Below are 25,511 nucleotides of genomic sequence, written 5' to 3'. Positions count from 1 at the left end.
GGGAACGTGTATTCATTCAGGCAGTCAGAGCTCCTTTCCCCTGACAAAACCATCACTGAAGGCACCAAAACATCGGAGCCAAACCAAAGTCCCGTTCTCGCCCTTGTTTTGGGCTAGTGGGAGAAAGAAATCTCAGGTTTAGCAGAGAAATCTGTCACGCCCAGGAATCCCTGAACACTACATGGCAGCCATCAACCTGGAGAAGGGGGATTTGTGGGAAAACATTAGCACAACCTGGCTTGTTTCCTAAAACTTGCCAATTGTAATTGGTTTTCAAGATCTAGAACAATCGCGGGGCTATTGTGCATTGCACAGAAAATGATGTGAGCTCTGTTTGTCCTTGCCTCTTAAGGTGATCAAGCACAGTGCAAAACGCAGCCTTTTGCACTGAAATACAACCCCCCCCAGGGCTCAGAGATAAAAGAAGCACCAGGTAAGGAAAAGGACTGGGAGAGAGGCCGGGGAGCACCTATCAGACCCTGCCTGGGTCAGCAAGTAACTCCCCGTCACCTGGCCAAAGTGAGGCCAGAAAAACTCCAGCGACACAAATCAAGTCTGAAACACGTCAGGAAGCAGACATACAGGATATACACTTATCTGCGATAGGCAGCCTTCCACCTCATTAAAAAAAAAAAAAAAGAGAGAGAGAGAGAAAGAGATCCACTTCATAGCACAGGGCACATCCTCCGATGAGGCTTTTTATGTCCGAGCTGCATGGTCAAAGTGCTGGGGACAGACACTCGGGGCGGCTTCCTGTTTTCAGCTAGGATGCAGTGATTGGCATCAGCATAGTCTTCTTTTGTGCAATAACTACTTTTTTTTTTTTAAAGGCCAGACAAAAAAAAAAAGAAAAAAAGTATTTTTAAGCTCAGCTGTTTACTTAGGGATGCTTCCAACTATAACAAGCCTCATGCCACATAACTATTCGTCCGAGGGAAAAAGAAAAAAAAAAAAAAGAAAAAAAGGGGGGGGACACAAAAATGCAGAAGCATTGTCTCAGAGTAACAAATTCTTGGAACAGAATGAGCTTCACATTTTAACCCCTGAAAGGTCTGTTCAGACCTCGCGGGGAGGCAGAGGCATGCGGGCCCTTTTGGCTGCGGCGAGGGCCAGATCACAGGCTTGCCGAAGTCAGCAGCTTCTGTAGATGTGGGATTTTACCTGTCACCTAATCAGCATCTCCAGCGCTGGTGTTTGTGTCCACAGATGAGAAGAAATACAACCAGAGGTTTCTATCTCAAAAGCAGGAATAACTCCAGCGCAGATCACAGTGGCTGAGGGATCGCAGAACCTGCACCATTTGTTTCCGTGAGCGTTTCACCTTTGGCTTCAGTGGGAACAGGGTGAGTTACGTGGCCTGCTTCCAGGGTATCCTCTGATCTCTAATACTGAAGAAGCCAGAGACAGAGATACTTCCTGCTGCATTAAAACATTTGAGAGCTATTTTCCTTCCTGGATATCCTGATTTGCAAAGAGGAAAACCACCGCACAGAGCTCGGGCAGACCTTTGCGAATAAAGTTGCATATCAATAAATTGTGACGTTTTTCTTCAATGAAATAAAGCAGACACCTTGGAAATGAAGTAAACGTGGGTGTTGCAATCTACTGCGGAACATCCAGGGGCCTTGCAGGAGGCTGTTTTCTGTACAATATGACAATCATGTCTGAGCATCTCCTGAACCTAGCAGGGCCGATATAACGCGCTTGTGGAGCTCGGCTCCCTGGTAATTCAGCTGCTTTGTGGAAATACATTCCTGGGCTTGTCCTTTGTCTGGTGTGACTCGGCTCATCGGTATGATATAGCGGTCGGAGCACAATAATTATGCAATTGATCTGCTTGCTGCAGACAGATACAATTACAACTCCTTCACAGAGCCCGGCTCTGAAACTTGATATTTCACCTCCAAGAACACAAGCCTCTGTCACTTAAGAGAAAGGATATTTTGCATTGCTGGCAGTGGTAGGAAGACCTTATCTGCTCTGTGGATTGCCAACAGGAGCCAACACGGCCTTCCCCCCACGCCAGGCATGTTAGAAAAGCACTACAATGCGCCTCCTCTTCCACCTACCCGCGTTTCCCTCTCTGGGTGTTCGGATAAATCAGAAAAGCAGTGCTGATAATACTTCAGTATTTCCTCAGACTTACACAGACTTATTAGCTACACTTGGAGACTGTTCAACTGAAAATCTTGAGATTTCTGTCGCGTAAGGCAGCAACCGCTACAACCACAAAAAGGCTGGCCGGCGTGGCCCTTCGCGACACCTGGCCCGCCTGCTTCAGAGGCTGGGAAGGAGCCCAGGAGGAAAAAAAAATAAAAAAATAAAAATAAAACATTGGTGCCACTCACTAAGGAAAACAAACAGCTTGTTTGTGTGTGTGGTTGGATGTTATTGCAAAGGCAGGTCTTGTGCTCAGCATCATCCTCTGAGCACAGCAAGCCGCTGTTGAGTCACGGAGGATGCTCTAAGGAGGGAAGCATGACCAGCCGTGGAAGCCTCTTTGATCCGCAAAGAGAGTAATGCAAGAGGGATGCAACAAGCAGAGGAGCAATTCTCTGCTGGGCTCTCACTCTAGCCATGTCCTAAACACCAAAGCTGGATTGAGCTGGGCTGGAGTCACTGGCCGAGAGAAAAATGTAGGCAAATGCCACCCCAGCCCACATTCTCCCCCACAAAAAAGCATTTTGCTGCCTGAGATGCCTGCGCTCTCTTCTCTGTGGTTCAGCTGGCCCTGCTAAGACGGCACTATTAATGATGACAGTCTGAAAATCACTTTAAGAGACTTTATGACGATGCTGTTATTACTAACTTGCCAAATGAGTGCTTAGACATTTTGGAACATGTAGCCACACTCCCATGAGCTGCAGGAAACAGTCAGCTTCAAAGTATTTGCCTTAAGCTGAAGGATTCACACAAATATTATCTGAATAGCTCCAGTCACTAAATTAATTGCTATCCGTTATGAAATCCCGCTACGGATCCTCAGCTTCTTTATCGACAGCACTCCTTCCCAAGCTACTTGCTCAATGCTCTACCCTTATTGATGTCCTGCGAGATGCTGAGCTTCCCTCACCAGGCGGCTCAGTTTCTCCCGTGCTGCTGTTCTGCTGGGAGTCCTCTGTGGGGCCAGCCAGGGCCTATTTGGTGTTTGTGGGAGAAATCACCATTCACTGCTGCGTGGGGCTGCGGTTTCAGCAGTCAAAGCCGTGTTCCCGTGCAGGGGTATGAGGAGGGGAGGGGGCCAGGCTGGGAGCGAGGCGCGCTCTCAAAGCATGCCCACAATGAATATGGATGGTCATCCATCAATTTATTTTAAGCACATTACTTCTCTGTCAGAAAGGGAAAAAAAGGAAAAAGAAAGAAAGGAAAGAAAAGACATATAAAATTAGGTTTGTGTCACTCATTTAACACTGCAATTTCCCCAGAGGATTATGCACCAAACAGAGATAGCAAGCTCATGAATATTAATCATTTCCCTGAATGCAATGCAGCCCTCCAAACAATAAGATTAGGGGAAAGTGCTATGCTTAATTTATGGATAATGGGAGAGGTAAAGGATAGAGCTCCCACAAAGGTAAGGCTCACAGCTGGAGGGAGAGGCCTCTGAGGAGGAGAATGACAGATCCAGATTTGTAAGGTAGCAGAAAAACATTTGGGGCCAAGCAGAAGCAAAAGAAAAGGTGCTAACAGAGCGTTGTCAAATTAAAATCATACTTCTCTCTGAACAACCACTGGTGACTAATGCTGCAAGCATGCCAGAAATCGGTGGTAAATTCAAGAGTTAGATATGTTTATTTTCTGTTTTCCTCTGCCCTGTGCCTTTATTTTGTATTTCACATCCCAAAGGCCCCCGTCCAACAACCCACGGAAGCATGTGCCTCGCTGGAAAGCTCACGTTCCTCAGCGTGACCACTCACACGTCGAAGGCAGCGGCACTGCTGCCCTGCCTGGCTGCACAAAGACTTTCGCGAGGAGTCCCTCATAAGCAAAGGAGATAAAGTATGGCAATAACAACACCAATAAGATGTGACTGAAAACCCCATAAATTACCAGGCAAACTTAAGGCGAGATAGAAGTTCTGCAGCTACTTTCCAGCCGGGTTTCAATGCGTCTATCAGTCTTTACTCATCTTGTTTCATATTAATCTCTCCCCCCCTCCCTTCTTTTACATTGATCTCTGCATCTTTTCTATTATATCCTTCTCTTTCTTCAGCACTGGAGAGCTAAATCAATGCATAATGCACATCACACTCAACAAAAGGAATGCAAATGAAAGCAGCGCTCTTTTTCAATGTACGCACATATATCTGGGTGCATGTGTACGGTGTTTGTGTGTGGGAGAGTGCATACCAAGGACAAGGTGCTCAGCTGCTTGTTAGACACCCATTTCTCAACAGTCCGCCGGGAACAGATCAAGTGCTAAAAAGCTCTGGGTTCACACAACTGCAAATCATAACTCTTGTGACCAGGGCCCGTTTTACACGGGATTCATTGGCTTGAACTTGGCCGGGATCCTCACTAATCACAAAAATCAGGTGTCCCAGGAGTGAACAAGAGCAAGGTGAAAGGAAAGCAGCCAAGAGGTAGGAGAGGGGCGCATCCGTCACAGCGGACAAGACTCTGACTCGCTCCTCTCCTCCGAATCAAAAGGCAAAGTGAAACTTCCCCCGTAGGACCCAATTCTGGGCAGAGGAGATAAAATATGCAAAATCTGCTAAGCAAAGGGAAAAAAAGTAGAGATGATAAATTTCAGGATGGGAAGGGCGAGTGTACCACAGGACTTTAAAAAAAAAAAAAGGAGCCCTGCCAGATGCTTTCATTAATTAATTAATTAATCTCACTGTCGCTCTTCAGCATGTTGCAGGAAGAAAACGCTATTAATCTTATCTGTTTTCTTTTACTCGGCTTTGTGTTCAGAGAAGGCCAGGACAGCCTGACAGTAAAGACCACACAGTTTTCTTCCCTGCCTCCCTCCTTCCTTCCCCCACGCCCCTCCTCCCGTGGCAGAGCAGATTGATCCCCTGTTATCTGATTAGAGAGGAAAGGAGGAGGGAAAACAAAACCAAGGGAAAAAAAAAAAAGTCTAATTTTATTACAGGCACTAGCGCAAAGTGTCTTGAGAGCCTTCTGCCATTTATTCAATGGAAAGTTGGACCAATAAAAAAAAGCACATAAACCTCATGATCCTAAAAGGCAGACAGAGCAAGACAGACAGAAGGACACCTGCAAACAGGCAGCCTCCATCCTTGGAGATAGCCAGCACAGCTGGCCATGAGCCTGAGCAATGTACTCCAACTTTGAAGCTGGAACTAGCTTTGAAGTTGGCCCTGCTTGGACCGGAGACCTCCAGAGACTCCTTCCAGCCGAAATTATTCTCTGATTCATGGCTCTAAACGTAAAGCTTTATGGCGATTGCTTGTTCTGTTGTATTTCTCTTCTATCAAAGGAGGTGACATGAGCAGTCTCTGCTGTGGATGGAAGAAGCCCACTCGGGCTTTGCTATCAAACCTCCTGCTACGGGACACCGGTGACGCCCCTTCGATCCTGCCTTTGCAACCCAAATGTTTAGCGATTATTTTTTGCCATGTGGGACCCCATCCTGCAGACAATTTGTGACAAGCATTGCATTCACTATTGTGGTTAGATTTGCTGAAGTCCAAAGAATGCCTTGTGGTAGTTCAGAAACAAGCCTGGAAGGAAACATTTGCAAGATCAAACCCTGAGGCCCCAATTCAGCAAAGCCTCTGAACATGTGTTTGAGGCTCGCTGAATTCTTTGGTGAAGAGGAGTGATTCCTGGGGCTCTAAAAGGCTACATAGTACAACTAGAACATCACTGCAAAAATAACACTGCCTGAAATAATTACTTGTTGTCCTGCAGGATTATAACATATGTCAGCCTCATAAACATGGAAATATATTACACTTATTTTTCTCTCCTCCTCAAACAGGGGCCCAAGCATTCTGTATTTTCCAAGAAAACATCCCACCAGTCTCAATGAAGGCTTTTGTTTGGCTAAAGACAGAGGACCCAGACTAATATTATTAGATTATGGAGAATGATGAATTTTTGTTCTTTTTTTTTATTATGTAATATGTCCTGTCACTCATTTCCCCAATACTTTCATGCTTTCTCACGAGTCTTTAATGCTTGTTATGTTAAAACAGAATAAAAATCTGCGCTCTTTGTTTGCCTGAAAGATTAGGCAGCAGTTTCTATTTTTTATTGGCCTAATTCATGGTGGTCCAGCACCCATAGAAGCCAACAGGGCCTGTTTCACAGGTATTTCCTTCCCTGACTGCACCTTTCCTAGGGATTTGGTGAAGGCAGCGCCTCCAAAAACAACAGCAGCCGGCCTCCTCCCACAGACCTGCCGGCACATGGAGGCCATCACCACCACAACAGTCGCACTACCACAATTGTACAGTCATACAACTAAACGTTTTTGAAGACTGGGCCCATGCACCTTGCCATTGATTTAGTTATTTTGATTCACCCACATAAATCCTCACTTTTGGGATTTCACAGACAACCAATTGGATTTCATTCACTTTTGTAATCCAGGACCTGTGCAAAACCACAGCCTCCTGAAGCTCATCAAACCCAAACAACTTGTTACCCCTGGAATTCCCCTTTCCTTTTCAACAGAGGCAAATCTGAAAAATCTTTCCCTCTGTGATGGCATAGAATTATCCGAGTTTATACTGTAATTACTCATTTTTTTTAATCACATTGCTGTCAGACAGGTTTTTTCCATACTCACAACCAGCTCTGCTGCTGGTACTGGAGATGAACACGCATACAGGCTCCTGCACTCACCTGTCACGACACCGCCGCGTGCTCCAAAGGCCGGGACTCCAGTGTGGGGACGTGCTGGGAGCACGATGCAGCTCCTGCCTAGCCCACCCAGCCTGGTTTCCCTGAGAACCAGTGAGCGCAGGGGAGGACCTGGCTCATGTCCTAACGTAAAGCTGGGATGTGGCCAAAGCACCGACCTGGACCAGGCAACTCAGACCTGCTGCTGAGCAGGGTGAAACAGATGCAGCTGTACAACTACAACTCAAATCCTTGCCGCAACCAGCCTTGGACTACGCCCGGCTTTTGGAGAATCCAAAACATTTGCTTTAGTGTTTATTTCACTTTCAAAATATTATGACTAATTTCTTTCAGTGTTTGAGGTCTAATTCAGCAAGTTACTTGAAACACAAACGTGACTTCAAGACCACCAATAGTCATAATTAGCCTTGACCATAAATATTCTCAAATTTCAATAGAGTGATTTACATATGGAAATAAGTACATCACCAAATCAGGCCTCAAGTCTCACTGCGTGGGCTGCTGAAGTAAAAATGCAGTAGTAAAGATGAGACAAGCAGTCCCCAGCTTACCACCCGAGGGAAATACGTTGCCTGTGAGGTCCTTTATATGTTGCTCCAGCCACAAGAGATAATCATCTGATTGCCAAAAAGAGCAAATTTCAGTCTTGCCAACATTATATTATCTGCTTAGGACCAATGCCCTAAGCTGCAGGCATGGGATCACTAGATGGGACAGACAGAGTATTTGCTTGGTTGATCTAGATAAGGAACCTGTTAAACCTCTTGAGAAAAGGCCAACCCTTTATAAACATTAACTTTGGTTTTAGAAGGTCTGCATGCTTCATCCTTCTCCAGGCCTTGCTGAGTCCAGTTTGGGAAATGCAATCCCACAACTCAAGACTGCCCCACACAAGGTGCAGAGTAAATTGGTCTTTTCTCTTCTCTGCCCCCAGCATTCCTAGAGAGTTTAATAAATATGTAAAGCTCACAACCGCAGCCCTGCTATCCCAGATAGCTCGAGCATCTTCCGGCCATTGTGCTTACAGGTTTTGCTAATCAGAGCAAACCAGGCTTGCAAATGAAATCTGATTAAGTAGTTTTCACCTCTCAAAAAGGGGATTAGCTAGACCTTTGATCCTCAGATATTGATTTGCAACTCAAAGGAGGTGTGACCTCAGCTGGACTTGCTTCTGGTCTCAGTCCCTTCCCCTTTCACTCCTCCTCCTGTTTACCAGAAAAAAATCAGTTCATGTCTTCTCACGTAGCCAGATCTAAAGCCTATTGAAACTGGTGGAAAGCCACCCACTGACTTCAATGGGCTTTGGATCAGTCCCACAATGGCTGACTTAGCCTTAAGTCCGAGGCTGTTTCAAAGCCAGCAGAACCAATTTCCCATCAAAATGACCAGAAGCTGGGAAGATATGTTCGCCTTTCAAACCTACAAATTCCACCTTTTTTCCCTCTTCCATGACAACTCTTCAGCTGGAAATGCTGAAACTGCTGTTGACTTTTTCCTTGCATTTTGCATAGAGCTGTTGCCCACCGTGAGTGGAAAGGCTGCGAGCCGGACTTACCGATGCAATTAAAGGATAACTCCTGCAGGCAGAATAGGGAGCAGCCATCACCATTGATCTTATTCATGTCGTCACATTCTTCCCCCAGGTCTCTGTAGGCAGGGCACAAACGAGCAAAAAGGAGTCAGATGGCAAATGGCATCATCCCAATGATTGCTGTAACCCCTCTGCAGAACCCCAAAGCCTTGAAATCCAGTACAGCAGCATTATGTGCTGACCCTGAAAACTCCTCTCCCTTCCTCCTCCAGTCCTGACTTTCATCATTCCTGGTTCACAAGCTTGCCTGGCCACTTCTCTCCTGCACATGTGGATACCACTTGCTGTTCTCTGATGAGGATATGAGCAACTTCCTTCATAGCTGGTGCGGCTGCAACTCAGCAGGTGGGGAGAAAGAGAACAGTAATCTCTGAAACCCTTTGTATTAAATCGGGAAAGGCCAGCCTGTGACCCCAGCACAGGAATAACAAGGTATGAAGCCCAGTGCTGGGCTATTCCAGGTGACAGCACTCAGAGGGGAGCAGTCGGCAGGGTGGTGTTGGGGATGGGGTCCTGCCTTGCTCCAGCCCGCACTGTTGCAGAGGCACGCGGGGAGAAGAGTGCGAACCAGATGAGAAAGGGGCTGCCACAGCTGCAAGTGGGGCCACAACCAACCAAGCTGTGACACAGTCTGGTTCCTGCTCGCTCCTGAGGCAGCTCAGCTATTGTTCGACGCTTGCTGCAAAGCCACAAGTGATGTTTTAGGAATGTGCAAACATAACAGTAGGAGAAAAGTTATGGAAAGCAAAATTAATCTGTCTTTCTCCACCTCTCTCTCCAAGACTGCCCTGGATTTATATGTCGTTTGATTGTTCTCTTTGATTTCCCTGCCTGTTGGGCCTCATCCTGCAAATACTTGCTGCCAGGTATATCATCTGACAGAGTTGTATTGTGTGATTGCTGATCAGCATTATTTCAAGAAAATAATACTGGCTGGATTAAGCGCTTGCTTGTTGTTACTTCCATCATGTAAATAATTAAATTATCTAATGCCAGGAATCTTGGAAGCAGGTGGCCTTAAGGTCCAACATAGTAAAAGAATAAACCCTAACATAGTTGTGAATGATTGTTTTACATTTTCAGTGGTCTGGGGATTGGCAGCTGGTGAGAGGGAGGGGCTGACCAAGCACACGCAATTCCCAGCACTCTCTCTCTGAGGCCAAGTCTATCACCTCCAAATGCATCCCAGCTCCTGTGATCGGTCGAACAAGAGGAGATAGCAGGAACCCGGCTGGCCAGATAGCAGGGGTTTTACCCTGTCCACCAGCTGCCAGGTATTGGGGCTTCATGTGTAACAACAGCACCAAAGACAGTGTGAATTTTCCTAGCACTGCTCTATATAGGAAATGTCATATACACGCATATATATATATGCGATATGCATACATGAACAAACAGCATAAACAGCACATAGCGTACTTTCATATCGATCCTGCTGTCTGGACTCCATTATCTGTATCTCTCTCTGTATCTACTGGTGCCAGGATAGCAGGGCCTAAGTTCCAATTAAATGTCATCATCCTGGTAATCATCAAGCACATGAGTCATTATCTACAGATGAGAGCCGGCCTAAGCTAAGGAGACATCAGAGGTCATCACTTCCTTTCTAGTCTCAGATCCTGGCTGAGTACATGTGCTCAGATTTATCTGTTTGCTCGCTCCAGACTTACGTTTGGATAATCCCGTCTCCGCAGTATCCACTTCCAGAGATATACACAAGCTCAGGAGAAGGCTCGCTCTCCTCTGCCCCAGAAACAATGACGACCTGGTACGTATACGTGGTCCCATCACTCAGTTCCCTGCAACACAAGGGGAAATATTAAGTGGTCGTACAACAAAGGCAGTAACAAAGGGCGGAGAAGGAGCTACTGAAATGGGGGCTGGCCACCAAAAAATCAAGTCTTGGTTTGGTCAGGCCCTCAGAACATTCCTACCTCATTTTGATGGGAATAGTTTTTGGTTGGGTGCCTCTGTTGTGAGCACCATCAGTGCCCTGTATGTCCACACTCGATTTAGGCCCATCTCTGAGCACAAACAGGTGCAGCTCTTGGCTATCTGACGGTTGAACTACTTGCTGATGACAACCACTCAGGTCGGGTCACTGCTGCCTAGGCCCAGCCACAGGCAGTGCTGAGCGGTGCCAGTGTATCCTGACGGGCAGCAGCGCCTCAGAAACCAGCCCCGGGCTTCATGTGCTCGGCCTCGGGGCACTGCTGCTCCCGTCCCTCCATGGCAGGGATGGCGTTACCTGCAAGATGGTGCCACTCAAGGAACTCCAAATACTCTGCAAACACTGATTACTTCCTCACCAGCCCCGCGCTCAGTCCAGCCTCAGCTGGGGCCAGTGGTAATTTACCTATTGATTTAAGACAGAATTGGGCCGGAGCTGTTTCAGTGATAGATAAACGTGTTATCCACTTTGTGAGGGTATTAGAACAGTAGAGTTTAAAAGGTTTCTTCATCTCCAGGACAGCGCAAAAATAGGATCTGAACCATGGTACCAGATCATGGTATTACCATCTAAACATTCATATAAAGAATTATCAAACTGCTACATACTTATGCAAAACCTTAATTGCTTAAATCCTGTGCATCTGTAAATGAGAAGTGATTTTATGTGTAATACAAAAATAATAAAAGCCTAATATGAATGTTTAACTTGAACAATGTCTTTGACTTTATCAGAACTCAAAACGTTCCACAAAGAACCTCATTACCATTAGCCTCATTGTGCTGATTTGTAAAGCCACGGAGCAGGGAAGGCAACACGATTTGCCTGAAGTCATCCATCAGGCTGCTGGCAGAGCCCACACCGCAGCCCGGCTCTCTCCTAACCTACGCCAGGCCTCTACTCACTGCGCTCGCGTTGCCCCAATTACCGAGAGCAATATAGATGTCTTTCTGTCACAGGAGCTTGGTCAGAAGCGTGTATTAATGAAGTGTGTGCTACGAAGAGATATATCTACTACACAGAGCAACAAGCCGCTGAAGTAGGTATCAATGGACTGTAGTTACCGAAATACTCAAGTTTGTGAAATAACTACCTCCTTACAACATTCATTAAATTAACGAGCATGACTTAAGCTCCAGTACCACACACTATATTTTACAACAATGCTGTTTCTCAAGGATACTATGCCTGCAAACTATCATTGAATGAACTGCATGCTTACAACACAGGGATGTGATTCTTTGTTAGCACACTTTAAATTGGGGATAAAATGCAGTGGAACAAAACCACCCCACAAGTGTTTTCTTTTTGCTTCTTCACCTGATTCCTGTCAGCAGTAGCCTGTAGTGCCTATTAGCTAAACTTGAGTGAATTCAGGCAGCACAAACAATATCCTAGTTGCTCTACAGATCGGGGAGATATCTACCTAGATATTAGTATAAGTATTTATTTAATTAAAATGAAAGTTCTCTATCTTCTGCCCTAGTAACATCCTGTATAAAATGGTCCTAAGAGCCAACCAGAAAAAGAAATGACATGAACTAACTTCAGCGGCCAAACACACACTGATGCATAATACTGAGGGCTTCCTCTAGATTTCCCTCCTGGTTAAAACCACTGATTAAGATGGGAAGCTGATATATACTGATAAAGTGAAAGTAGAGGCAAGCTTTGATTATTAAAGGGTGGTTATTTCTCAAGTTCTTTCTCAAAACCATAAAATATTTACGATTAAAAAGTATATTTGCAGAAATTTAGATTTTGCCACTGGATATCTGCTAACCACAAAACGTTCAATACTCAGAAAAGACTTCATACAAATGAACAGTTCAGGCAGCTATAACAGCTACAAAATAAACAAATCAACAGTGCTTTCTGATGTACTGCGATGACACACGCAAGTGCGAAACACTTGCAGAAGTTTTCGAATTCTGACTTTGCGTATGATTTCCACCAACAGGTGATGGACAGGCATTCAGCTCACAGCAGAAAGTGTGTCTCTGCGAGCGTGTTTTAGTGTGTGGGAGTGTTTGTGTATGCTTGTGTATACATGTAAGCAAACCGAAAACAGGAAAAGTTCACATTTGTTTATGTACAGGGTGGGAAGTTGGCAGAACATAATGGAAGAAGACTTAGTACTAAATTAAGCACAGGGGAGAATATGGTGTTTATGAATTATTAGGTGATTGGAGATGAATGTGTATGTGGGTGAATAAGACAGAAAACTGGAAATGAATGCTATTAGGTGGGGAGAGCTCTGGCATATTTACTTATATGGACTGTGAACACACAACTCCATTTGCAGAGAGCATGCTACGCACGTCAGAGAAGAATGACTTCAAGCACTGTGGTCTAATCCTGTCACCTGCTCCCTGCTGGCGAGGGGAGATTCCAGCTGCAGCCTGATGCGAACGCAAAGCTCTTGGAGAACTGCTGTGCCTTGGACAGGCTTGGGATCCTTACAGTTTAGTAACAGAAGATAATTAAGAAAAAAAAAAAGGCCATTTATTCTCCAAAAACATATAGTGAGCAAAATACCTGATGCCTTGCTCATACATTTAGGTGTGTGTACAGCCTGGCTTCCCTTCTAAAAAACTTGGGTACAAAATAGCCACTTACTGATTTGTGCTCACAATGCCCCATGAGCTCTGAATGTGATATCCTTGTCTTAGGCTGCAATACAGAGAAAGATGATGACGAATGCCTAGGGACGTACAGGCACTGCAAAGCAAAGGCAGGAACAGGAGCCAGTACCCCGTGCAGCCACAGCACCAACCCTCGCTGTCCTCATCCCTGCTCCCCTTCTGGACAGCCCAGCCAAGAGCAACCTCACATCTCACAACCTCCAGGCTGTCGCAGCCGAGGAAGGACCAACAAACTGACCTGCCGTGCCCAGAGAACGGCCAGCAGAGATGAAAAGGGGGAGCACAGGAGGTCCAGGGGCACCCTCCAGTGTCACCACGCAGTCCCAGCTGGAGGTTTGCCTGGACTGAAGCAAGAAAGTCACGTCAGAAACTCAGACTGAAGCCACTGAGCTTTCAGCTCACCCTGGCCCAGTGCAACCAGCAGCAAAACCCTGACAGCAGCTGACTGTCTGACCTGTTAAATGTATGGCATCTGCAGCTACTCAGATTGTTAGCATTCCTTCACAGTACCCACATTTCAGAAAAACATACCTGCTAAAGGGCAGGTAGGTGCAATACTTAGGGCAGTAACCCAGTACCAGAGTGAGGAAGGAAGGAAGAAATGCAGGAAGAAAGGAAAAAAAAGAGAATTTATTCTCTCCTATATAGTTATGGAGCACCAAGGTCGATATTACAGACTCTATCTGGAGATGTCAGCAAGACAAGTGCTGCTCCGAGCAGTGATAAAAGCAAGATTTTGACCATTAATTTTCCCCCCCGCCTGCCCTCGCAGCCGATGGCACTAAGAGTGATAACACGCTCTTTCCACTCCGCTGTCAGCCAGGTCCGACACGCGCCGGCTTCGCGCGATGCTGCTTAAGGAAGTGAGACAGAAGAACATCTTTAACATTAAGGATGTGAACAAACACTCTTTTAAATTTATATCTATGGTCTTTTAATGACCTTTTCGAGAACTGAGTAAGCCGCATTGATCGCTGCAGCTTCCGCCCGTGGGGAGGCAGTCTTATTAAAAAGCAATGACTCAAGCCCTCTGCTTAGAGGGGGAATTAGAGCGTGCCGTGTGAAATACCATGAGGGCTACTCTCCTGTCTGCTGTGGCAAGTGACAGATCCAGGGTCGGAAATATAAAACCCTCTAATTCTTTTCCTGTTTTCACTGTGGAGGCCGGCAGTTGAGTTAAACTTGTTGTGTCCCGTGGGCGAGGGACATTTGCTTTCAGACGGTGTGTTCCTGTAAACCAGGAACCTCTGGGTTTTCTACTCAGACTGAGGTGGGTTTAAAGGATGATTGAATTTACAGGTGCAATATAGATGCCCAGCTGAACTTTGAGTGCCAGCACAGCTGCAAGGGCAGCACTGTCCCAGCCACACCAGCTCTGTGCCCACGGTAGGGCTGCAGCACCCGAGGACACAGCACGGCTCTTGAGATGCAGTGAAAGCACTGGGGGAAAGCAAGTGGCCTCCTCCCTTCTTCCTACCATAGTGGCACACATGTTTTTCCTACTACAAATAACAGCAGAAAGGTTTTTTTTAACAGAACAGACTCCCGTTTCCAACAAAATTGAAAATATCCTTAGGGCTGATCCCAGTTTCTGCCCTATGAAAACACAAATGGCCATAAAGCAATGAAAGCAGACAGTGTTCCTGTTATTTAAGGACAAGATGACAAGGTCTTATGCATCTCCAGCTAAATTACGTCTGTCAGAGGAACTGTTATGTGAAACATGCAAATCCTGCATCCCAAGCATCCTCACGAAGGACCCATCTTGCTTTGGCCTTAAATAGGCACCGAAGCCTTGAGCCAAAAGACAGCGTTTCCTGGACAGCTCTCTACGGCCAGAATGAGCCCCGCTCTGCCAGCAACATCCCTGTGTCCCTCTAACACCGTCGCCTTTGCTCTTCTTCTCTAGCATGGAAGCCTCCCTGAGCAAAACAGGAAATCTGCTGGCAGCAAATAGCTGTGACCCCCATTTGCAGTGGTTGCAATGCTTTCAACCAGCTGCTCAAAGTGGGCTGAGTACGAGGATGCACGGGAGAGCTGAAGGTCTGCGCTGCCTCCAGTCCTGTTCACTGCAGCCTGGAGCTGTCCAGTCGATTCCCCCCATGCTGCTCACAGACGTGCATGGGCACCCAAACACCCAACGTCATCTACAGAGGTCCCAAATACCCCAAATATTGACTAATTCACCACTCGGATATGCTTGGAGCCTCCTAGCCCCATGCAGTGACCTGGGCACCCTGCTTCTGGCTCCGAGGAGCTGAGCACTGCTCCTGTCATTGCTGCTCACGAACCTCTGCTGGGTTTTGCCACTCAGCGATGCCACCATGGTGTTTGCAGGCTCCCCCACCTTCAGGCGCTCCAAAAGCAATGGATAAAGAGCAACCCAAGGGAGGAGGTCATTTTAGGACATATTCGCTCCCCGGCTGCCCTCCTTTTTCCTGCATTGCCATTGACTGTCTATATAGGACCGTTCTTTCATCTTCTCCTCTCTCACACGCACTCCCCTCGCCTTGCCTTTCCTTCTTTTAATAAAAATGGCATGACAAGCACGGCAGAAGATAATGAAGAGAATTCCTGCCCGGCTCTGCAGTTGGGAGAGAGGAGGGGTGGGATCCTGTAAACAAAAGAAGGACGGCAAAAATCCAGAGCTCTTGCACGGGCTGTTTTTTCAGCTGCACTCCGATCTCTGGCTGTTTGGATAAGCCCAGCAACACGGCAGGTGCAAAGGCCTCAGAACAAGTCTCCTGTCCCTCTCTGAGCTGACTCAGAAGACACAAATATCTAGGAAGCAGCCTTGGAGAAGCTTTTCACTCTACCCCTGATAAGGTAGGACCCAACAGGGGCAGTGAGTTTGCTCTGTGCCCTCTATGTTATTTATTTATTTATTTTTAATGATTTGCTTGTTTACAAACAAGCCAAAACGGGGCAGTGGAAGTATCAAGTGAGCACCCATGGGCTGGATGCGAGGATGGGGACTGTACGGTGGATTTCTGCTCCCAAGCCCTGCTTAAGCCTGGACTGGGCTTTTCCAGGGAAGAACAACAGAGCAGCATCAGGCCTAAACAGAAAATCACAGGTGAACATTTTGTGCTATGAGGTGACTTAGCTACCTGAAGGCCAGCATCTCACCATTCAATGCAGTGGCATCAAGATGATGTCCAAATTCAACTTCTGCTTCCACCTGTGTGAGGAACACAGTAACATCTAACGTAACCACCTCACCCACTTCTGCGACACCAGAAAGACCTCACATATTTGAGGTTGAAGTCAACGGCTGAGCAATCAAATCTGTTAGAAAAACGACAACATCCTTTGCTCCACGAAATACTTCCACGAACCAAAGTCACCACCACCTCTCACAATTGCCACAAAATCCAAATAGCCACTTACTGTGTAGCCCTGCTCTTGCTTACACTGGTGTAAATTGTAAATCTGTTCTGTAAATCTGAAGCAGCTTTGGAGACCGGAGTGAGACCCTTTGGGTTTAACCCCCGGCAGCTGAGCTGCTGGCCTGTTCCCGAGTTGTGACTGTGGGCACGTGCTGCCCCGAGCAGCTCCCCGCAGCACGCGGCTCCCAAATCCCAGCGCTGGCTAGGACCTTGGGCACGCTGAACATTTGTCTTCAAACAGAACCCTCGCTTCTGTCCTTCATGCGAGAATCGTAAGTTTGTAAAGTAGCTAACATATAGATATACATGCAACTGATTAACTCCAGCAGACTTTGATATAAACGTCCAAGTATTTGCCCTGGTACCAATTTAAAACACAGTAGCACATTTAATAAAAAACAAAGTTTGCAGCCAAGGCCTGAAAGATATTTCTTGATCATTGTTTTCTCTTAAAAGAAAAAAAAAATTAAACTTCAACAGTCAGTTTTCTACTTCCTTGGTTGAACAACAACACAAACAACCATGTGAATTTTTCAAGTGGATGATAGAGATGCAGGATCTAGATCAGATTGGGTTACAAACACCAGGGCAATGTAAATGCTAGGGGCCCGGGGCCTCACGTGGGTGTTTGCACCAGACAGGCAATTTCATGGCAGTACACAGGTTAAGTGTCGGAGCACCTGGTTGCTATTAAAAGCAGGGAAGGAGGGAGAAAATCTGTTTTGTTCAGTTCCTCACGGCTGCGATCAGACCCTAGGCTGAGACAGGAGCACTTCTCGACGGGCAGCTCAGGGCTGGCCGCTGCGGGAGGGAAGGCTCTGACGCTGGGACCGAGGAGGGAAAGATGGGGGCCCTGACCCACAGAAAGCCCTCCTTCGGCGGCAGGAAATCAGCATATCGCTATTGATTTCCAGGGAACGGGGCCAGCATCCACCCCCCCAGGGCACTGTGCTCGGTGCACCGGCAGGCAGGTTAGGACAGGCTAATTGCTGTAAAGGCCATCATCGTCACCGACGAACCCTTGCCTGTTGCATCGTGCCTCTCGACGAGCGGCGCCTGATTACTCAGGCCTGTTAACGACGTCTGGGCCACGCCGTGCAGCCATGTGAGCTCCCCACAGCAGCAGCAGCAGCAGCCCCGCGGGCTCCAGCAGCAGCACACATCACGTCGCTGCAATCTGAAGCATGGCACCCGTGGAGCTGGGAGCCCAGCAGCCACCCCTCAGCCCACCGATACCTTGTGGCCGGGCCTTGGGGTGTTTTGGCAGCTCCCTCAGCCCTGTGCTGGTTCGCCAGGCTCGGCTCTGCCCACAGGAGGAAGGCTCTTCATGGTCATCATCTTGGCAGGACGATATCCTTCAGCTTCTCTGAAGCCAGACCCGACCTCCAGGACTTCTTTTCAACAGGCCTGAGCCAAGACCTGATTGTCAGGACTTAATACCCTCCTGTTCCTGTGAAATGCCCCTGAAAGGGTAAACCCAGCCGTGTGAGCAGCCGCTTGCAGTGCCTGCTCCAGAGGCTTCAGCAACCAGGGGAAGTTATTGTGTCTATTTTCAGCAAGACTTACATTGGGCCCCGAGCGAACACAGATGTTTGCAGTTTTCTCAGCTTCCACCTCTACCAGTGCTCCTCACTGAAGCTTGGCCTCAGAGGGTATGGGCACGGAGGCTGTGTCCTCCCAAAACGCTGCTCACTGGGACCAGGGAAGGGGCCTTTGCCTCCATGTGCGTATGTCAGAGACGCATGTGGTGCCACGCACACTGCGGAGCAGAGCCTGCAGAGATGTGCGAGGAGATGAGGTGACTATTCCAAAGGAACATTTTGTCATTTCCCTCCTTAGGGGCTCTGTGTTTTGCTTTAAGCCACTTCAGATTATGAGAAATCCTACTAGCTGGTCTCCAGTGGGATCTTTAATGGTTTAATAACTGAACATTACTGAACATATTTCCACTAGCCTCTTTCTAAAATCCCATCATGAGCTAATTTCCTCTATTGTCATTACATCTGCAACTGGTCTTACATTTTAAAAAAAATCTGTACCACTGCGAATAAATGATTTGGTTTATTGCACCGAGCTCTCAAGGCCAGTATTTTTAGCAGTGGCTGATAATTTGGGGTGTCCAATTCCCTCAATGGGGTACGATTTGCAACGATTGAGCTTAATTTCCACTTTGCCTCTCCTGTCACCAGAAGATGTGGGAAAATGATGGAATTGGGCATCAGCGTTGAGATGCCCAACGCCATTCCACATTTTAGAAGATCCTGGCCAAGAAGGGCAAGGTCAGGTTTGGGTGAAGCAACCGCACCATGAATGCTTCGGGCTCACAGTGTGCTCAATACACACCATGCAATGAGGCACCCAAAGGGCTTTGTTTTATCTGTCGCTGTGCAATCCAACACAGTATTAAGGACAGCGCAGGTATGTCAGTGTTACTCCCTATTTGACGATAGCTTCAAGTTTAACAGAAACTTGGAATTTATTTCCTAGGAAAATATTTTAAAATGAAGTGCCCAGGAAATGATCAGGCCAATAGTTCAGGAAAAGTAGCAGAAAAAAAAGCTGTACTGGCTGACACTGCTGATAAAAAGGTAGGTAACACATTTCTGCTTCTTCTGCGGTATTTGAGGCTCACTCCAAGTTTTACAAGAGAGTTATTTTTAAATTGTTGCATAACACATGTCTGTCCAATATTTCTTTCCTCAATCAAGCAAAGAAAATGCATTTGTTATTCCTAGGAGATTTCTGGTACTTCTTATCTTATTTAGAGCCCAAAATAAAGATGCACACAAGGAGGCAAACATCAGAGAGAAATTATTATCCATGAGATAATGCACACCCTAATTTACCACATATCTGAGACCTGCAATAAATTATTTCACCCTGCAGGAAAAGTCTCATTTGACCTTCATTTTTTTTTCTTTTTCCCTGCAGCTGAAAACTCTGCTACTACTTCTAGGTCGTGAGTTCAAATTCCAGCCTGGCTGGGAGCGATTAAATATATCAATTTCTAATAGTATCTATTTGGTTAATAAGAGGACAGCAGTTAGCATTCACTTTTTCAGGGACACGGGCACCTGGCTAGGTTGCAGTCTGCAGGTCTGATCTCTCCTGGGCTCTGTGCATCGTTCCAGCTCCGCTGCAGACAGCAGTCCTACGCAGAGCAGTCCCTCGGGAGTCCCTGGAGGGAGCAGAGCTGTTCCGTGTCTCTCTTGAAGCAAAGTGTCACTCTCCAAACGGGGCAGCCACTATTTTCTGGCTATCCCCATGCTCTTGAGTCATTTCCTTGAGAGGCAACTGGGCGTCATTCAGAGCAATGGTGCATTTCGAAGTTAATCCCAGCCTGAAAAATCACTCTGGCTGCCCCATTTCATGATCGCAAAGCTACGAAAACACAAACCGCCCTTACTACCTTATTCTTGCATCATGTGCGGCCGAGCCAGAACAGGAGCTACGGATTTTGCCAAGTGCCAGCTATAGCTACAGCGTTACATAAGAAACCGCAACAGCGAAGAATCACAAATCTATCACTACAGTTGGCACCAAATGGCATCTTTGCACAGGCTTAGCAGAAAAACTGCCTACTGAATGGGCACGGACCATCAAATTGTTCTTTCTCTTCTCCAGGGCAGGGTTAAGGCAATTTGGCAGAGGGTGGTAAGGGAAAAAACTGCTGTATCTGTTCTGTGTGTGGGGTCAGGAAGCAGGTTTTATTTGTTCGCAGAGATAACCTGGCACCTTTAATGAAGAAAGAGAGAAAGAAGGAAAGCCATCAGAATGTGGCTTCCAGCTGTCAAGTCACATCAGCCAAATGGAGATGTACAGTCCCTGAGAGCAGCAGCACTGCTAGCCTCTAACATTTAATTGTGAGCTCTTTGAAAGAATGCACCTGGTGTATTTTTTCTGCTAAGCACCCGGCACACTACTGGCAGCTATAAATAATAACAGCCACTACCTCGGCATTTAGCAGCACAACATATGTGAAGGAAAGAGGCAGGAATAGTAGATGGAAAAGAAGTAGGTTTCTTCTCCCTGTTTTACCGGGCCCTCGGTGGATGAGCAGGGGTATGGCTCCTGCCTGGCACGAGGAGCAGAATGGGTCATCCCTGCTGCCTCCCTGCCCTGGAAGTCAAAGGCGAGGCCACACTGATTGGGGAGAGGAAAAAACTTCCCTAGGTGAGGATGCTGGAGGTGAGGATGCTGCTAGGGGAGGACTTGACTACCAGCACTTCGCCTCTGTCAGCATTGGGTAGACCTGCAGCCAGCATCCTGCTGTTGGAAGGGAAGGTGTGGAGCAGGCAGTCACCTGCTATTTTTCTGTTTTTTCTTCTTGGGAAATTCCCAGGTTCATCAGGGAGAAGTAGGGTGATCGATACCGGCTGCACGAGGCAGGAGCTGACAACGAACGCACCCAGCACTGGCTGGGGAGCGCCGGGAGAGGCGTTAAGAGGAGGATGCTTGCTGGCAATCTCCAGCACCTCTGCTGAACTCTGGGACTGCTGCGATGTCGTACACCAGCTGAAGATTAAACTTCACAACTTTGCCAAATTGACCACAGGCAGCTCCGCTCCATTCGAAACTCTTCACTGACACGCGAAGGCTTACAGACAGCGAAAGTACGGCTGTTAGTCCAGCTGGAAAACTCAGGTCAGAGAGGAATAACAAGGACTCTGGGTGAAAAACTAGGCAAAAACTAGAAGTGCTAGTACTGTACCTGAAACTGGATATTATAGGGGTAAGAAAAACCTGGCGGGGCACAGGGACAGAAGGGTGTTTGCTCCTTGGGAAAGCTCAAAATAGCTTTGTCCACGCAGCACTGCACATGAGTGACACAGTAGCTGCGAAGAAATGAGCAAGAAAGCATGAATAAAAGTCAATCTGTTCATGTTGAAGCTCGGTTAAGGCGTTTTTACTGGAAATGAGCAGTAGACTTTGATATGGATATAGACAGGGATCTCTTTAATACATTACTAGAGAGAAAAAAACATGGAGAACTGTGTAATTATGGGAAAGAAACCTCCAAGATGAAGACTAGGGAACAAATGCTTTTAATAATGGCAGGTCTTGGGTACTGCTAGAGGTGATAGAAGGCATCAAATACTTCTGGACTCAACGAGAGATGACGCTATTTTGCACTTCTAGTAGCTGAAGTTGGTTGGACTGAAAGGAACACTGAAGTGTAATGGAAATTTATCTTTCAGTTACCACCTTGAGGTTAAATATTTGCAGGAATTAAATGTTTGTTAAAAATCTAAACCCCAAAATCCAATATCTGCAGATAACAGACCTGGTACATAGACTCGGCCAACACAGAGAAGGATGGAGTTACAATGCAGGTGTAAGTAATTTGCAGGACTGGATGTCTCAAAATGGTGCATACGCTGGTATAAGAGGATCGAGAAATTCAGAATAAGCTCAGAGCTCTTCATTTCATGGAAGCAGTTGGTTGTATTTATTCAATTTCAAGATAACTCTGAACCACCAGTGGGGCATATCCACAAAAAAGCATGAGGTCCTTGCACGCATCAAGGCAAGGCACTTCCAGGGTTGCTGGGTAAGTATTCATGCCTTTGCAGAAGGACATCTGGAATACCATATACAGTTCTAAAGCCTGTTGGGAATCCAGATGTGTAGCATGCCGATATCACACAGACAACTGAGCAGCTTTTGTAGATAAATCTGGGTGTGTAAAGTGCTTTCTTAACATTTCAGTCCTATCTTAGATACTCCCCAATATTTCCTGGCATATCAAGAGAGATTTGGCATGGTAACTGTGGAGGAGGGGTGAACAGAAGATGATGATAATATGGACTTCAGCTTTTGGTATCAGGAGAACATCCACCCAGTGATCTGTATCTTGTTTGGGTGGAAATATGGTGTTAATTATCTTCCTGACAGATGGATCTGGCAATTCATTTCAGCTGCTTTAGATCATACATTCCTCTGGCTGGTAGAGCTTCAGAAAACAGAGAAATAGATCTTCAAGATGAATGTGAAGGAAGGAATGCCATAATAAGGACAGATGTTGCCATGAAATTTTAGTGTTGCATTCAGCAGGGACTTAGCTTTACATATTATCTTTGTGACATTCATATTTTTTCAGACCTCTGTTCAGCTGGGCCTGTCTCATGTGAATGCAGTCTTCCTATTGAGTTCGGAGGCTAAAAGGCACACCACCGATATTGGGTGCAGCGAATACTCCCTCACCACAAATAGCCACTGCTGATTCTCCAGCCTCTCTGCTTGTTCATATTTTAAGGAATTTAGCAAACATTTTACACACATTCAGACTAAGGAGTGTTTTCCATCTCCAACCACGCATCACCTAGGGTTTCTGACAAATCACATATCATACGGCCTCTTCTGATTGGATACCAAACAAGCACAAATGCCATCAATAACGCAAATTCTGAAACAAACAATGGTTTCAGATAAAGAGTGTGAAGTGCTAGGGACTCACGAACAATACCACAGCAAGCTCTCCAAATCCCTGCAATCTTGATGATGGTAATTTCCAAGTCATTCTGCAATCACTTCAAGAAGCCCTAGTGAGATCTGTATCCCACCGTCTTAGGTGCTGAGTTAAAACACAGAAAGTGGCATTGAGTTCGCAAGCTGAGCACTGAAGTGAACTCCTGACTCTAACAAAATATTTAAAAATACTTTAGTTGCTTAAACAGTAGCTGCACGCAGTTGGTGACCAGTCCCCTCTATTAACAAGCAACTGAAAAGGAAGTAGGTGGACAAAAAGCTAAATCTGAGAAAAAATATATTTTCTCATACACTATATGAGAAAATGCAGATTTCTCTCTCAGTCTCTTTTTCCTTTATTTTGAAGCATGAATGCAGCATCTCTAGGTGTCACTTAGGTAAATAAAACACTGGTCAGTGTAGGAATAACTCATAACAGGAGAGCATATTTGCTTCTCAGTGATGCTCAACTCTGCATAACCAAAACCAGCACGAGGGCTTTGTGACAGCACTCTAAGGCTATCTCAGTCAATGCCTTTGACTTGAAAAACCCTACGGGTGAACACAGAAGGTTACAGAGATGACACGATCCGCCGCGCACCCTCACGTTTTGAGGTTTCCTATGAAGTCTGGGGCAGAAAAGTTGGAGAAATTTCCAATTCTCTGACACTGTAATTCTGACAACTTTCCAGAACTGCCCTGGGCCTCCCTAATCCTGGCCTGCCCAAGGGGTGAGCGCAGATCACTGCTAGCAACCTGGCTGCCAGAGGGCAATGGGGAACATGGGCTGTGCTCCCCGCAGCCCGTCCCGCTGCCAGACATGGTGATCCCAGGGGGCTCACCATGTCTGGGGCCATGATCCATCCAGGGGGCCATGATCCATCATGGGACCTATCTTCTTACTGAGCTGTTAAAAGTCCGTGGTGGCTCCAAACGAATGTGAGAGCACCTCGGTGACAGCAGAAGCCCTCCAGTAAGGCCAGAGGGAGGGCTAGACGATTACCACGTTCACTGTTCCATCTTGCATGTTATTCCAAGTGAACAGCCTCAGCGAGACCCTCTACGTAAGAGCACAACCCGAGCTTTGGATTAAATTGCGAGCTGAGACTTGGAGACCTGCAGAAGAGGCTCCTTCCTTATCACGCGTGGCAGTGTGAAGACTTAGCAGTTCTGCACTGCACCTGCCCTGACCTCTTTTTTCCCCCATAGATTTATTTCTCTTTCTGCTCACTTCCTAGGCACTGCGTCTCATTTTGTATCACAAATACCAGCAATTCTGGCTCTCAGCTCTCGGTGGAAGCATGTGTACCTTGCCTGCTTCCTCTAGGTCCAAGGATAAGGCCCTGTTCCTTAGAAATGATTGTTAGCCTCCGCTCGAGCCAAGAGCTGAGATTAAAATTCAGCTTGAGAACAGAAGGTCTGGTATTATTTTGCATTTCTTAATAAAAGGTTTCCACTGTTGTAGTTATTTCCTCTCCTCTGTGGAGCACCCACTGCTGACTAGGCAAGGGCTATCCATTAAAGGCTGTCTCTCCTCACCTTAAAGAGAAGTTCCCTCTCTTTGACAGGAAAAAGGTAGGAGAAATTAATTTTTCTTTCAGCATCGCCACACCTGGGGAAAGGATCTTGCTCACAGATAACAGTGCAAGCAAATATTTTCTTTGGGAGAAAAAGAGAAAGTGAAGATCAAGGTCAGAGGAGGCAAGAGTAAAGAACTGACTGCCTTCAAAATAACCTTCCATAGAACATGTGGGGGTGTCATTTTATTTCATATGGAAAACACGCAAAGGCATAAAAAGGAGGGGTAACTGGCTTGGGGCTTGCAGAGATAAAGGGGTTGCAATGTCTGGTTGCACAGATATGCCGAATTCCAGCTGTACAGAACGAGACAAACAGGCAGATGAGAAAAGGCTGAGACACACTGTATTTAGCCCTACATATATGTGCAGGAGCACAGCCCAGCGCCCCTATCCCTGCCTTTCCTGAAGCACCTTCCCCTCCTTCCTGCTTACAGAGCGTGCGGACGGTGGCAAGTCTTTGCACAAGATGCTCATGGAAAACTCTTCTTGCTTTTGCCTCTGCCACACAGCCACAACCCTGTGCAGATGTTCACGAGTTTGCTGCTCTTGAGGAACGGCCGAGCAGCAGCCTGGACACACAGCACCAGACTACGGAGCTGCAGGAGCCTCCAGCAGCAGAGGAGATGAACCAGTGCTGTGCACATGTGGGTATTAGGATAAAAAAACATCGCTCCGCTTTTCAAGATTTCAAACACACGCCAAAGTCCTGCATAAAAAACAGCTACAAGTGTTTAAAGAATCTGCATCTTTGACTCCTTACCCAGTGACTAAAGACTTCATTTTAGCTTTCCAAATGTCTAGTCGGAGCTCACTGTCTGGATTTTCCCTGCAGTCCCTGGAAAGATGCAGGCACCCTGAGCCAGCTAGACTAGAGTGTTTGGTTAGGTTGGCTCTGCCAGCCTCCGGGAGCAGCCGTTTCTGTCTACTGATCACAGGTAGAGCCCAGAAAGACAAACTTAAATTTTATGACTGATTTTTAGCTGGCTATATAACTAGGTGTGACATGCAGACAGGTACAGTAACGTTACCCTCTGTGATTTATTCAATGCC

The 25,511-nt window shown here is 46.6% G+C and overlaps 1 protein-coding gene across 19 annotated transcripts in view; it reads right to left on the bottom strand.

Annotated features, from left to right (window-relative positions):
* Positions 1–25,511, bottom strand: part of PAPPA (pappalysin 1) — a 361,421-nt gene that overhangs the window by 82,899 nt on the left and 253,011 nt on the right. For all 19 annotated transcript variants that reach the window (XM_083807365.1, XM_083807367.1, XM_083807366.1 and 16 more), the window contains 2 exons: positions 10,099–10,227; positions 8,393–8,484 (listed from right to left, as the gene is read on the bottom strand). In XM_083807365.1, the coding sequence (XP_083663491.1) occupies positions 8,393–8,484; positions 10,099–10,227 (221 nt within the window). The remainder of the gene's footprint in view (positions 1–8,392; positions 8,485–10,098; positions 10,228–25,511) is intronic.

The sequence above is a fragment of the Anser anser genome (genome assembly GCF_964211835.1).
Source record: "Anser anser genome assembly, chromosome: 21".
NCBI lineage: Eukaryota > Metazoa > Chordata > Aves > Anseriformes > Anatidae > Anser > Anser anser.
This window is presented reverse-complemented; position numbering and strand designations above follow the sequence as displayed.